The sequence below is a fragment of the Pelobates fuscus genome, chromosome 2 (genome assembly GCF_036172605.1).
Source record: "Pelobates fuscus isolate aPelFus1 chromosome 2, aPelFus1.pri, whole genome shotgun sequence".
NCBI lineage: Eukaryota > Metazoa > Chordata > Amphibia > Anura > Pelobatidae > Pelobates > Pelobates fuscus.
This window is the reverse complement of record NC_086318.1, coordinates 34,974,376-34,987,594: the sequence shown is the minus strand read 5'-3', so window position 1 is coordinate 34,987,594 and position 13,219 is coordinate 34,974,376. Positions and strand designations below refer to the sequence as shown.

The 13,219-nt window shown below is 45.9% G+C and overlaps 1 protein-coding gene across 1 annotated transcript in view; it reads right to left on the bottom strand.

Annotated features, from left to right (window-relative positions):
• LOC134586125 (uncharacterized) overlaps positions 1 to 10,131 on the bottom strand; it is a 111,267-nt gene extending 101,136 nt beyond the window's left edge. The window contains exons 1-3 of the mRNA XM_063441635.1: positions 10,066 to 10,131; positions 5,073 to 5,089; positions 1,384 to 1,585 (exon numbers count right to left, since the gene is read on the bottom strand). Of these exons, the coding sequence (XP_063297705.1) occupies positions 1,384 to 1,554 (171 nt within the window). The 5' untranslated portion in view covers positions 1,555 to 1,585; positions 5,073 to 5,089; positions 10,066 to 10,131. The remainder of the gene's footprint in view (positions 1 to 1,383; positions 1,586 to 5,072; positions 5,090 to 10,065) is intronic.
• Between the last annotated feature and the right edge of the window lie 3,088 nt (positions 10,132 to 13,219).

The window sequence follows — 13,219 nt, the reverse complement described above, 5'->3', positions numbered from 1 at the left end:
GCGGCGGGTTGGGGCCCTAAATACCAATAGGGAGGGACCTAATGTCCTCCCCCCGGCTCCCACCCATGAGCGGCAGGTGGGGGCCCTAAATACCAATAGAGAGGGGACCTATTGACCTCCCCCCGGCCCCCACCCCTGAGCGGCGGGTGGAGGCCCTAAATACCAATAGGGGGGATCTATTGTCCTCCCCCCCCCAGCCCCCACCCCTGAGCGCAAAAAAATTAATCCTTCTTCACCCTTCGAGGGCACGCCGCGTACTGAGCTCCGCAGGGCGGGTCAAGGCTTATGCAATTAGGCCACGCCCTGCAATTAGGCTTAGAACACTCTGATTGGTTGGTTTAAGCCAATCAGAGAGCTCTGTGTCATTTTACACAGCGTGGGAAAATTCCAAAGAACTTTCCCACGCTGTGTAAAATGACACAGAGCACTCTGATTGGGTGGATTTCAAGCCACCCAATCAGAGTGCTCTGTGTCATTTTACACAGCGTGGGAAAGTTCTGTGGAATTTTCCCACGCTGTGTAATTTGACTCATAACTCTCTGATTGGTTACTTAATCCACCGCTCAGGGGTGGGGGCTGGGGGGGAGGACAATAGGTCCCCCCTATTGGAATTTAGGGTCCCCACCCGCCGCTCACTGGTGGGGGCCAGGGGGAGGACAATAGGCCCCCCCTATTGGTATTTAGGGCCCCCACCCACCGCTCAGGGGTGGGGGCCGTGTGGGAGGACATTAGGTCCCCCCCCCTTATTCTTGTTTAGGGCCCCCGCCCACTGCTCAGGTGTGTGGGGGCCCATCACTATTGTGGCCAGAAAGAGTCCCTGTGGGTTTTAAAATTCGCCTGCCTATTGAAGTCTTTGGCGGTTTGCCGGGTTCGCCTGTTCGCGAACATTTGCGGAAGTTCGCATTCGCCGTTCACGAACGGCAAATTTCATGTTCGCGACATCACTACTTATTATCACTTCTGCTTGGTGCATTTAGTAGGGACAGCCACAAAATCCAATCGCAAAACATACAGTTGGCTGGTTAAAATCAGATAATAATAGGAATCCTTTTCTCTGTTTCAAAGTCTATGGTGCAGAAAGTACCTTCACGTTAAAAAAAAAAAAAAAACATGACTAATATTTGACCTAATAATGTTGTTCTTTACAAAGTTACTGGTTTATAACAGGTCTCAGAAACAGCCCCCTCCCCATTCACATCTAAAGAAATAAAAGCATATATTCTTGGTACTGTTAGAATGTATTTAGACACAGGCATGAAAATGAAATGAAATCTGTCTTATTTCTGTCTATTTTGCCCATCTTCTACTCATTGTAATCCAACACTAATCAAAAAAGATTCCAAGAATGTCTAATTTAATATGTTTCTTATAAGTGAACAGTACCTGGAGCAATGTTTTGTTCGGCTTCTTCAAATCTAAATGGTGTATATTTCCTATTATTGGCAAGGCATTTGGTCCAGGGGGGAAATTCCAATACTTGCTTTTACTCCGACCATAGGAAAAATATAGGAAAGATATACAGATGACGGAAAGTAAGATTGTGATTGGGTCCATTGGTATAATATATTTGGCAAATTCTGTACCTGAAAACACATATAGAAAGATTTTATATTGAATGCAATTCTATGCTCAGTATTGGACAAAAGGGTCTGGATTGTTTCAAAAGGTGTTTCTTCAACGGTGCCAAGACAAGTAAAATGATATGTAAGAGAATCAGCTTGGATTTTAATCTTATTTCCTCTCTGCTCCACATTCACAAAGATACTAGGGGGGGAAGTCCAGCCATCACAGCAGAGTAGTTTCCAACAGTCATATACCACTTATTCACAGAGACAAACCTGTTGTATGCGTACCCCCAGGGGTACAATCCAGTACTCCAGGGGGTAAAAAAATCTATTAATGGCAGAGGAGCATGGGCTGGGCTGGGCTGGGAACATGGGCTGGGAACCGCACGTTGAGTGGCTCCATTGGGTGGCCCATGCAATTAAGTCTACCCGATGGACAGTGGCCCCAGGGGGTCCAGACCTTGAGCTTTGTCAGAGGCCCCCAAATTTCTGATGGCCCTGTGTGTCAGTATGTGTATCTGTGTGTCTGTATCAGCATGTGTGTCTGTGTGACTGCATGTGTGTCAGTATTTGTATCTCTGTGTCTGTGCATCTGCATGTGTGACAGTGTTTGTATCTGTGTATCTGCATGTGTGTCAGTATGTATCTGTGTGTGGTGGTATGTGTATCCATGTGCCTGTGTGTGTCACAGGGCCGTCTTTAACACAGGGCAAAAGGGGAAGCTGCCCCGGGCCCAGTTACTCCTGGGGTGCCCAAAGCAGCTGCCCTGTGGGCCCACACTGCCCACAATAATTTGGAGGGGCCTATCAGGTGGCTCATGCATTTAGGGCCACCCGATGGGTATCACTGAACAGGGACCCGGTGGCGTGCCATGGCCCTTTAAGAGCCGACCCGGCCCCTGTAGTGTTAGCTGGCTGGGAGGAAGTGACAGCCAATCACTTCCTCCCAGATTCAGAAGAGAGCACCGCGGGAGGAAGGAGGCAGCAGCAGGTAGCAGCATGGGGAGGAGAGTCAGGAATGAGCTGCTGCTCATTCCCACTCCCATCAGCCTCAGCCAGCACTAAGCTGAGTTGAAGGTAAGTGTATCCAGTCCCTGACCCTCTCCTTCTGGGTGAATAGCTGCAGCTGGGATAGTTTTTAGAAAAAAAATCCCACTCAATGCCCCTGCCCTGATTTCCCCCACTTACTGCTTATCTTCTCTGTGCCCCCACTTACTGCTTATCTTCTCTGTGCCCCCACTCTCTGGCCCTGCCCTGCCTTCCCCACTCACTTTTTCTCTCCTCTCTGCCCCTGTCCTGCCTTCCCCCACTCACTTCTTCTCTTCTCTATGCCCCCACTCTCTGGCCCAGCCCTACCTTCCCCACTCACTTCTTCTCTTCTCTGTGCCCCCACTCTCTGCCCCTGCCCTGCCTTCCCCACTCACTTCTTCTCTTCTCTGTGCCCCCACTCTCTTCCCCTGCCCTGCCTTCCCACTCAATGTTTCTCTCCTCTCTGCCCCTGCCCTGCCTTCCCCCACTCACTTCTTTTCTTCTCTATGCCCCCACTCTCTGGCCCTGCCCTGCCTTCCCCCACTCACTTCTTCTCGTCTCTATGTCCCCACTCTCTGCCCCTGCCCTGCCTTCCCCCACTCACTTCTTCTCTTCTCTATGCCCCCACTCTCTGCCCCTGCCCTGCCTTCCCCCACTCACTTCTTCTCTTCTCTGTGCCCCTGCTCTCTGGCCCTGCCTTCCCCACTCACCTTTTCTCTTCTCTCTGCCCCTGCCCTGCCTTCCCCCACTCACTTCTCTTCTCTATGCCCCCACTCTCTGGCCCTGCCCTGCCTTCCCTCTTACTTCTTCTCTTCTCTGTGCCCCCACTCTCTGCCCCTGCCCTGCCTTCTCCCACTCACTTCTTCTCTTCTCTATGCCCCCACTCTCTGCTCCTGCCCTGCCTTCCCCCACTCACTTCTCTTCTCTATGCCCCCACTCTCTGGCCCTGCCCTGCCTTCCCTCTTACTTCTTCTCTTCTATGTGCCCCCACTCTCTGCCCCTGCCCTGCCTTCTCCCACTCACTTCTTCTCTTCTCTATGCCCCCACTCTCTGCTCCTGCCCTGCCTTCCCTCACTCACTTCTTCTCTTCTCTATGCCCCCACTCTCTGCCCCTGCCCTGCCTTCCCCACTCACTTCTTCTCTTCTCTGTGCCCCCACTCTCTGCCCCTGCCCTTCCTTCCCCCACTCACTTCTTCTCTTCTCTATGCCCCCACTCTCTATGCCCCTACCCTGATTTCCCCCACTTACTGCTTCTCGGTGCCCCCACTCACTACTCCTGCCTTCCCCCACTCACTTCTCTTCTCTATGCCCCCACTCTCTGGCCCTGCCCTGCCTTCCCTCTTACTTCTTCTCTTCTCTGTGTCCCCACTCTCTGCCCCTGCCCTGCCTTCCCCCACTCACTTCTTCTCTTCTCTGTGTCCCCACTCTCTGCCCCTGCCCTGCCTTCCCCCACTCACTTCTTCTCTTCTCTATGCCCCCACTCTCTGCTCCTGCCCTGCCTTCCCTCACTCACTTCTTCTCTTCTCTATGCCCCCACTCTCTGCCCCTGCCCTGCCTTCCCCACTCACTTCTTCTCTTCTCTGTGCCCCCACTCTCTGCCCCTGCCCTTCCTTCCCCCACTCACTTCTTCTCTTCTCTATGCCCCCACTCTCTATGCCCATGCCCTGATTTCCCCCACTTACTGCTTCTCGGTGCCCCCTCTCACTGCTCCTGCCTTCCCCCCTCACTGCTTTTTTTACACTGTTCCCCCACTCACTGCCTTTCTACTATGTGCCCCCACTCATATATTAAAAAATCTGTTGTGTTATAGTCAGGGTGCAAAGAAGCAACAGATGAAAAAAAATGATAGATTTAACTTATTATGTCAAATATTCAATGAAAATTAGATATAAAAATGTTGGGAATTCAAAGGCAGTTTTAAATTTAAGGCAAACATAACTGACTTGGAACATTTTTCCAGTTCTTCTATTTTGGCCTTAAATTGGAAATTCACTTTAAATTTACAACACTCTATTATTGTCACTGGGCCACATGCTAGTGAACGTAAGGACGTATCTCGAACTTGACCCTGTAACTTGACAAAGGGCTTTTAATGTGCAGAGAGGCTATAGCTGAATACATATTGAAGATTTTAGCAAGAAAAGATGTCAGGCTTTTGGAATTTATAGTACAAATTCCAAATACTGCTAATGTTAATGGAAATTGGTGATCAAATAGCTATATGAAAATATTTATAAAATATGCTGTTTGAAATAGCCTGAGATTCAGAATATCTACGCGCAGCAATGTATGTTTGCAAATGGCATGCCATGGTGAGGATAATTTGAATGTTAGGGCCTTTTTTTCACCACTGAAAAACACAGGCCAAAAATGTCCACCAGTTAGAAGCTTGATCTAGTGAAATCAATATGTCAAAACATCTACGTCTGAAAATTCTAGTAATAAAACGGACAGGTCCCTAATCTGGCCTTGTACCTTTTTTTTGTCAGTGTGTACCTGTATGTAAAAAGCAAACAAAAATCTGATTAAATTGCTCAATAGTTTGGTGATAGAATAGTTATGGCAAAATTGAGAAGAATTCCACAGATAATAAAATCCCTTTTATATCTTTTCTGTACAAATACAGAACGTGTGTTTGAATTCAGTGATTGTTATTAAATATATATAAATATCTCCAGGGCCGGACTGGCCCACCGGGATACCGGGAAATTTCCCGGTGGGCCGCGGCACCTGGGGGCTGCTCTGGCAATGTATGTGCCACCGGGTGGCCGGTCCGGTGGCACATACTCTGAGGGGGCCGGCCGGCCGGTCGGCCGGCGGCCGCATTGCACGCTGGAGCCGCCGGACCGGGTGGCAGCCTCGCCGGTCCGGCGGCACTCCTAATGCTGGGGGCTGAGCCTGAAGGAGGAGGGAGGAGCATGTCTCTGTACCATGCTCCCTCGCGGTTCCTGTGCCGCGAGGGAGCATGGTACAGAGACATGCTCCTCCCTCCTCCTTCAGGCTCAGCCCCCAGCATTAGAAGTGCCGCCGGGCCGGCGAGGCTGTATCGTGGAACGCGCTGCCCCCCCTGACTCCTCTCAGGTAGGGGGGTGGGGGGGCAAGAAAGAGACAGATTGGGGGGGGGGGGGTGCGCAAGAAAGAGACAGAAGGGGAGGGAGAATTGGGGGGGGCAAGAAAGAGACAGATTGGGGGGGGAGGGGTGTGTGCAAGAAAGAGACAGAGGGGGGAGGGAGAATGGGGGGGCAAGAAAGAGACAGATGGGGGAGGGGTGTGTGCAAGAAAGAGACAGAAGGGGAGGGAGAATGGGGGGGGCAAGAAAGAGACAGATTGGGGGGGGAGGGGTGTGTGCAAGAAAGAGACAGAGGGGGAGGGAGAATGGGGGGGCAAGAAAGAGACAGATGGGGGAGGGGTGTGTGCAAGAAAGAGACAGAAGGGGAGGGAGAATGGGGGGGGTGCAAGAAAGAGACAGAGGGGGAGGGTGCAAGAAAGAGACAGAGGGGGAGAGAGAATGGGTGGGGGGGTGCAAGAAAGAGACAGGGGGTGCAAGAAAGAGACAGAGGGGGGGTGCAAGAAAGAGACAGAGGGGGGGGGAGAGTGCCACAGGGAAAGGAGGGAGAATAGAGAGACAGAGGGGGGAGAATAGAGAGACAGAGGGGGAGTGCCACAGGGAAAGGAGGGAGAAAGAGGCAGAGGGGGGAGAATAGAGAGACAGGGGAAGAGATATGTGGGGGAGAGAGAGAGACACATGGAAAGGGGGGAGAGAGACAGAGGGGAAGAGATATGTGGGGGAGAGAGACAGATGGGAAGAGATGTGTGGGGGGAGAGAGTGAGACACATGGGAAGGGGAGAGAGACAGAGGGGAAGAGATATGTGGGGGAGAGAGGGGGAAAGAGAGATGTGGGGGAGAGAGACACAGGGAAAGGGAGGAGAAAGAGACAGAGGGGAAGAGAGATGTGGGGGAGAGAGAGACACAGGGAAAGGGGGGGGAGACAGAGACAGAGGGGAAGAGAGCGACAGGGAGAAAGGAGAGAGACACACAAGGGGAGGGGGACACAAGGGGAGGGGGAAGAGAGAAACAGAGGCAGAAAGGAGAGACACACACAAGGGGAGGGGGAGAAAGGCAGAGGGGGAAGAGAGAGACTGGGAAGGAGAGGGGAGACTCCTCCCCCCCCCACGATGCTCTCCCCTGGTGGTCGCAGTGTTGAGAGTGAACTCTAGGCCCATAGACACACTACCCCCACACACACACCATACACATGCACACATTGCCCCCCCCCACACATTCACAGCCCCCCACACACACATTCACAGCCCCCCCATACACACATTTCCCCACACACCCTACGCATTCACACACTACACCCCCCCCCACACACACACATACACTGAACCTTTCACACACACACTGCACCCCTCACACATTGCACCACTGCTCCTATACCCTACTACAGCCCCATATCCCAGCAGACCCCAGGTAAGTTGTCAAACTGTTCTTAACCCCTTAAGGACCAAACTTCTGGAATAAAATGGAATCATGACATGTCACACATGTCATGTGTCCTTAAGGGGTTTTAAACGGTTTGACTTCTTACTCTGTGAAGGGGTCCCGGCACTCCTTGCACCATAACCACTACACAGAGCAGTACTGGTTATTGTACATGGAAATTTTCCCCTCCCGGGATCAGGCTCTGGATCCTCCAATGGTATATGACATGTATATTAATGTGTGTATTAGTTATATACATATATATATATATATATATATATATATATATATATATATATATATATATATATACATACATATATATACATATATATATATATATACAAACATATATACACATATATACATATATATATGCCTTTTATATTTACAATAACATATTTAAAGTGAAGCGCGCACCCACAGGAATTCAATATAAATAAGATAACGTCAATTTTTTACAGTTGTGCCGTACATACGTTCACTATTTCAGTCCCATTACCAAGCTTTCCTTAATATGTCAAGGTAGTTGGACCGAAACATTAATTACATGCACGTCTGCTTAAAATAAATCAGCACTTTTGTTTATTTTGAAGCCTATGAGTGCTTTTCTTTACGTTGGAGTAATAGTTTTTAATTTTAAGTTCTCTTTTCTAACTCTGTATCTGCACACTATGCTGGCGCGATGCATTATGGGGCTGGTAAATATTTTTTTCCAGGGCTGCTTTTAATTCCCAGTCCGGCCCTGAATATCTCCTTGCATATCACACTTTCCCCATATTAAAGAGTTACTCGAACATTTGTTTTAACATTTGTTTTAATATATACATTTGTTTTAATATATATTTATTTTTAAAACTTTTGTTTACTTTTTATTTATTTATTTATAATGCACTATTGGACACTACTAATTGGTCCGCCCTTTTTTTTTTTTTTTTTTTTTTTTTTTAGCTCTACAATAAGAATAAACTTACATTGGGCATTTCCACACAGTCTATCATCACAATGCATCACTTCTTACTTTTCTATGCCTCAGTCAAATGCTTCTCATAGAGAAGCATTTGATTAGACCGATCACATAGACTAGGGAAAGGAGGAAGAGAGAGTGTGGTGTGGATGAGGGCAGGATGTACAGAGATGGGCAATATTTAAAAACAAATTAACAAATAAATCACAATGCAGGGAGGTGAGGAGGATTAGAGAGGAAAGGCATGAGCAAGGGAGGGAAAGAGGGGCATATATGTTTCACCTTGCAGACTCGTTCTAAAAGCAGAAGTGGTTATGAAGGGTGTAATAACATTTTAATAATTAAACTTAAGGGACACTGTAGGCACCCAGACTACTTCAGCTATTTGAAGTAGTCTGGGTGCTGTGTCCCTTTTGCACGTAGTTTACATTGCAGTTCTAAGTCTGCCCTTAGTGGCAGTTTACCAGGCAGCCACTGGGGGCGCTTCCGGAATCGTAACGGACTTTTGATTCGTTATCTGACACTGGATGTTCCCATGCTCTGCATCCATCATCAGATTTTTTCCCATAGGAAAGCATTGATTTATAAAATAAGGTATCAGGACATAAGGCATAAGGTAAGTAAGATACGTTAAGTAAATTACGGGTTTTTAAAGCTTTATTTACTCGGTAGGAGGGCGTGCGATGGAGGGAGGAGGCAAAGGGATCGGTAGTGCCAGGAATACAGCTTTTATTCCTGGCACTACAGCATCCCTTTAACAGCAATGCAGTCCTTGAAATATTTGAGTCCTAAGTAATGCAAACAAATCTACTTTGTGGATTTTTTTCCTGTATTGTTTGTTTATGAAAAAAAAAAATGTAGGTTACAGTTGTAATGATTTAATACTGAGCGCCATACATTCAAGTACATTTTTAGTAAAATGTTGATTGTGTCAAAATTGTGTCTAAACAATGTTTCTTTACTCATAATCTCAGTTATATGTAGAATCTCTGTAATTTCTGTAACCCTACATCCTAAACACTAATTCAACACTCTCAATGTGAAATCAATTGTCAAAGTCGACATTTTAAGCAGCATCAATATTGGACTCTTGACGTTAAGTATGAACCATTTTCAACCAATCAGACTTGATACCCATAAAAAAATGTTTTCTCATGTGTTCTACTCTCTCATAGATTAAAATTGCATTTACTTTAAGATGTTCTTTATATGTACCAAGATGCTTGTTTCCTGGAGAATGGGAAAGGTATGAAAAGGTTCTACTCGGTAACACCAAATACTGGAGGTCTGATGTTGAGCTTACTTACATTCTATATAATCATTTGGGATTACTACAATATGAACATGGAATTCATTAGATCGTTAAACGTAACTTTTTGCATTAAATCATAATTACTATAAAAGAGGCACCTTGCAGGGTAAATTGATTGCAAAACAGTCACAATTAAAGGACCACTAAAGGCACCCAGACCACTTCAGAAGTGGTCTGGGTGCCAGGTCCATCTAGGATTAACCCTATTTTGCTCTAAAATAGCAGTTTTAGAGAAACTGCTATATTTACTTTAGGGTTAATCCAGCCTCTAGTGGCTGTCTCATTGACCGCCACTAGAGGCGCTTCTGCGCTTCTCACTGTGATTTTCACATTGAGAAGACGCCAGCGTCCATAGGAAAGCATTGAGAATGCTTTCCTATGGACTGTCTGAATGCGCGCGCGGCTCTTGCCGGATGAAGAGGGAGGAGAGTCTCCAGCGCCGAGGGAGCCCGGCGCTGGAAAAGAGGTAAGTGATTAACCCCTTCCTACCCCTTCAGCGCCATGGGAGTGGGACCTTGAGGGTAGGGGCACCTTCAGGGCACTTTTTTTTCCTGGCACTATAGTGGTCCTTTAATGCTTTTTCCTTATCATCCCCAGGAAATAGTGGGATCCAACTGAACAAGTATATTCATAGAAATTAATTACAAGCATGAGATTTTATATTGCATTTTAACGTCAAGTAATTTTAATAGAAAATAAATACCAACCAGATACCTCTTTGGGCAGGCCTGTAGCAGTGCAATTCTCTTCTGTTTAAGGCAGCCTCCTAGTACTTCGTCCAGATTCGTGTGCAGGATAGGACCTTCACCCCTGCAGTATATGTTTTTCACACTAACTGTAAATACATTTCTCTTTCTCTATTTATATTTGAATGGGTGTCTGTCACCATGCCAAACCAACCCCCGTCTCTTATCTCATATTCCACTTCTTGTGGTCATATACTACATGTTATTCAAAATACAGATTAAGGAACAGTGCACAGACAAAAACACAGTTTTACATTTCACAAGGTTGACTTAAAATCACCTATTTCAGTAAACACATGTGGGGATTCAGTTCCACCAAAAGGACATATGGTGTAAAGCCCACCACTACCACACAGCACCCCAATATCAGTGGGTCCTACACTAATTTTAACATTGGAGACAAACAACTATTAAAATATAGACAGTGCTAACTTAGTATAAATTGAATTAAAGCGTATTAAATTAAATCAATTGTCAGTCCATTGTTAATGCATATTACTCAAAATGTAAGCAAAACAATTCAAAAAAATAAAGTGACATAACTAAATAACTAAAATGACTGTGCTTTTAAGTATACATTAACAATGCATTGTGATGAATCTGCTCTATAACAAATTGTATAAATGTATTGTTATCTAAAACTTCCTCTAATTTATATGTCCCTGTGGTCATCTCCAAAGGGGCAGTGGAGGTAGAGGGGCCAGGCGCTCAAGTCAAAAGAAATCTGGTCTGGACTCCAAACATGCATTTCTCAGCATTGTTGCTGCCGTTAAGACCAAAATGTATACAAAATACAGGTCAAAGATCAGCACACACAGAAAAATACAGTTTTACATTTTACAAGACTACTTATAATAACCCGGGATTCATATTTGTTTGTTGAGATAGATGACTCAACATTTAAAACTGTATTTTTTTGTGTGCACTGTTTCTTTTCAAATGTTTTTTTTATTGAATACACTTAATGTTTAAAAAAGAAAATGCCTCAAATATGGCTTCCCGCAAGAAATGACTAGAGGCATTATGGCATTATATAACGAACCGCAAGCTCAAGTGTCTAACTCTGGGTTCACTTCACGACCGTTTGGGCTGTCAAATGGCACAAGGCAGGGTTGTCCACTGTCCCCTCTCCTTTTCATCCTAGCGTTAGAACCTCTGGCACTCAAAATCCGTACTGACCCACTTGTCTCAGGGATACCCATAAGGAGCTCACACTTCAAACTATCTATGTTTGCTGATGACATTCTAATTACCATCAGCAACCCAGAAACCTCTATCCCACGCCTTATGTACCTCCTAAAAGAATATGGCGGGATATCGTTTTATAAGCTGAATCAAAATAAAACACAAGCTCTGCCACTCCACATACCCGTAACAACGGTTGATAAGCTACGCCAGACGTACCGTTTCGATTGGAGGCAGAAGCATATCACTTACCTTGGGGTAAAACTCGCACTGCATTCCCACACTACTATATCCCTAAATTACGGACCACTACCGCACTTATGCACTTCATTTTTCCAGTCTTGGAAACGAGTCCACCTATCTTGGTTAGGACGCATCAATGTAATTAAAATGATCCTATTACCAAAAATTATCTATATCTTTCGCATGCTACCACTTCAAGTACTGCCACGAACACTTAAAACCCTACAAACCATAATATCCAGGTATATTTGGAATAAGAAAAAACCACGCCTACCTGTGGCCCTACTTCAACAGATTCCATCTGAGGGTGGACTGGGGGCACCTAAAATATCTGCTTACTACGAAGCTGCTATATTAGAATCTGCTATCCGCCTTCATGCCAATAAACACACATTCCAATGGGCAGATATGGAATCAGATAAATCCAAACCGCACTCACTACTACACGTCATGTGGTCCCCTAAGATGCATCGTCCTCCAAAACTGTCGCTTTACCCAACCTCAGTATTAACTTTGAAATACTGGGATAAACTGTTATCATCTGCAGCAGAGAAGGGGAAATACTGCATTGAGGCCCCTATCGAAGCGCTTATGCACCTAACACCATGGTTGTCGTTGAAACCTTGGGCATCATATGGCATTAGATACATTAAGGACCTATGCTCGGCACGGTCCATCAAATCATTTCCTGATTTGCAGGAAGAATTTAACCTACCAAATTCCCTCATATTCCAATACCTCCAACTGAAAGGTATTATAGCAACCCAGGTTTCTAGACATCACTCGTTATTACCGCAGAGAGCAAACGGCACGCTCGCTATTATGTCTCGTTGTCACATTGCTCCACTAAAGGCCAAATCCCTTTCACTATGTTATAAAACTATTCTAGATTACCATACCCCCCTTTCCTTCAGCTTCACACAACAATGGGAAAAAGAGGGAATTCCTACCTTATCGAATGAAACATGGCTTCTAGCTATAAATGCACTAAAAGGTCTTACATCTTGTTATTCCCACGTAGAGGCTCATAAGAAAGTGATTTATAGATGGTATCTTACCCCCCAAAGGCTGCACCAAATCTATCCTAGCGCAAGTCCCAATTGCTGGAGATGCTTGACCACTACAGGCACTATGCTACATATTTGGTGGGGATGTACGGGAATTAAACCACTATGGGCGAGAGTCCAGCGTCTATTGCACCAACTAATACGATATACAACGACCCTCACACCTGACCTGGCACTTCTGCTCCTCTTCCCCACTCAATGGTCAAAGGCAGATAAGAAAATAGCATCTATTATAATCTTAGCGGCCCGCCATCTATTGGCTCAACATTGGAAGAGTACTGTTTGCCCCCCTAGACAGGAGCTCATAGATAGGATAAATATGTACTACAAATACGAAATGCTTTCAGAAGACTCTTATACTAAGAGAAACCAGACTGAACAGATGTGGAGGCCCTGGGTTGACCTCCTGGACAGGCATTCAACTCATAACCTGCCCATATGATCCCGATAGGTTACATAGAACAGCACCACATACGACTGGGTAAACACACCTCCATGACACAGTCATAACAAACGATCGCTAATCAGGAGTATTAAATGATGAATTATGATAATGTGGATATCAGGAATACTTACTCTGTAACTAACTGTGGAATATGTACGCGATAGAGACATTGCCA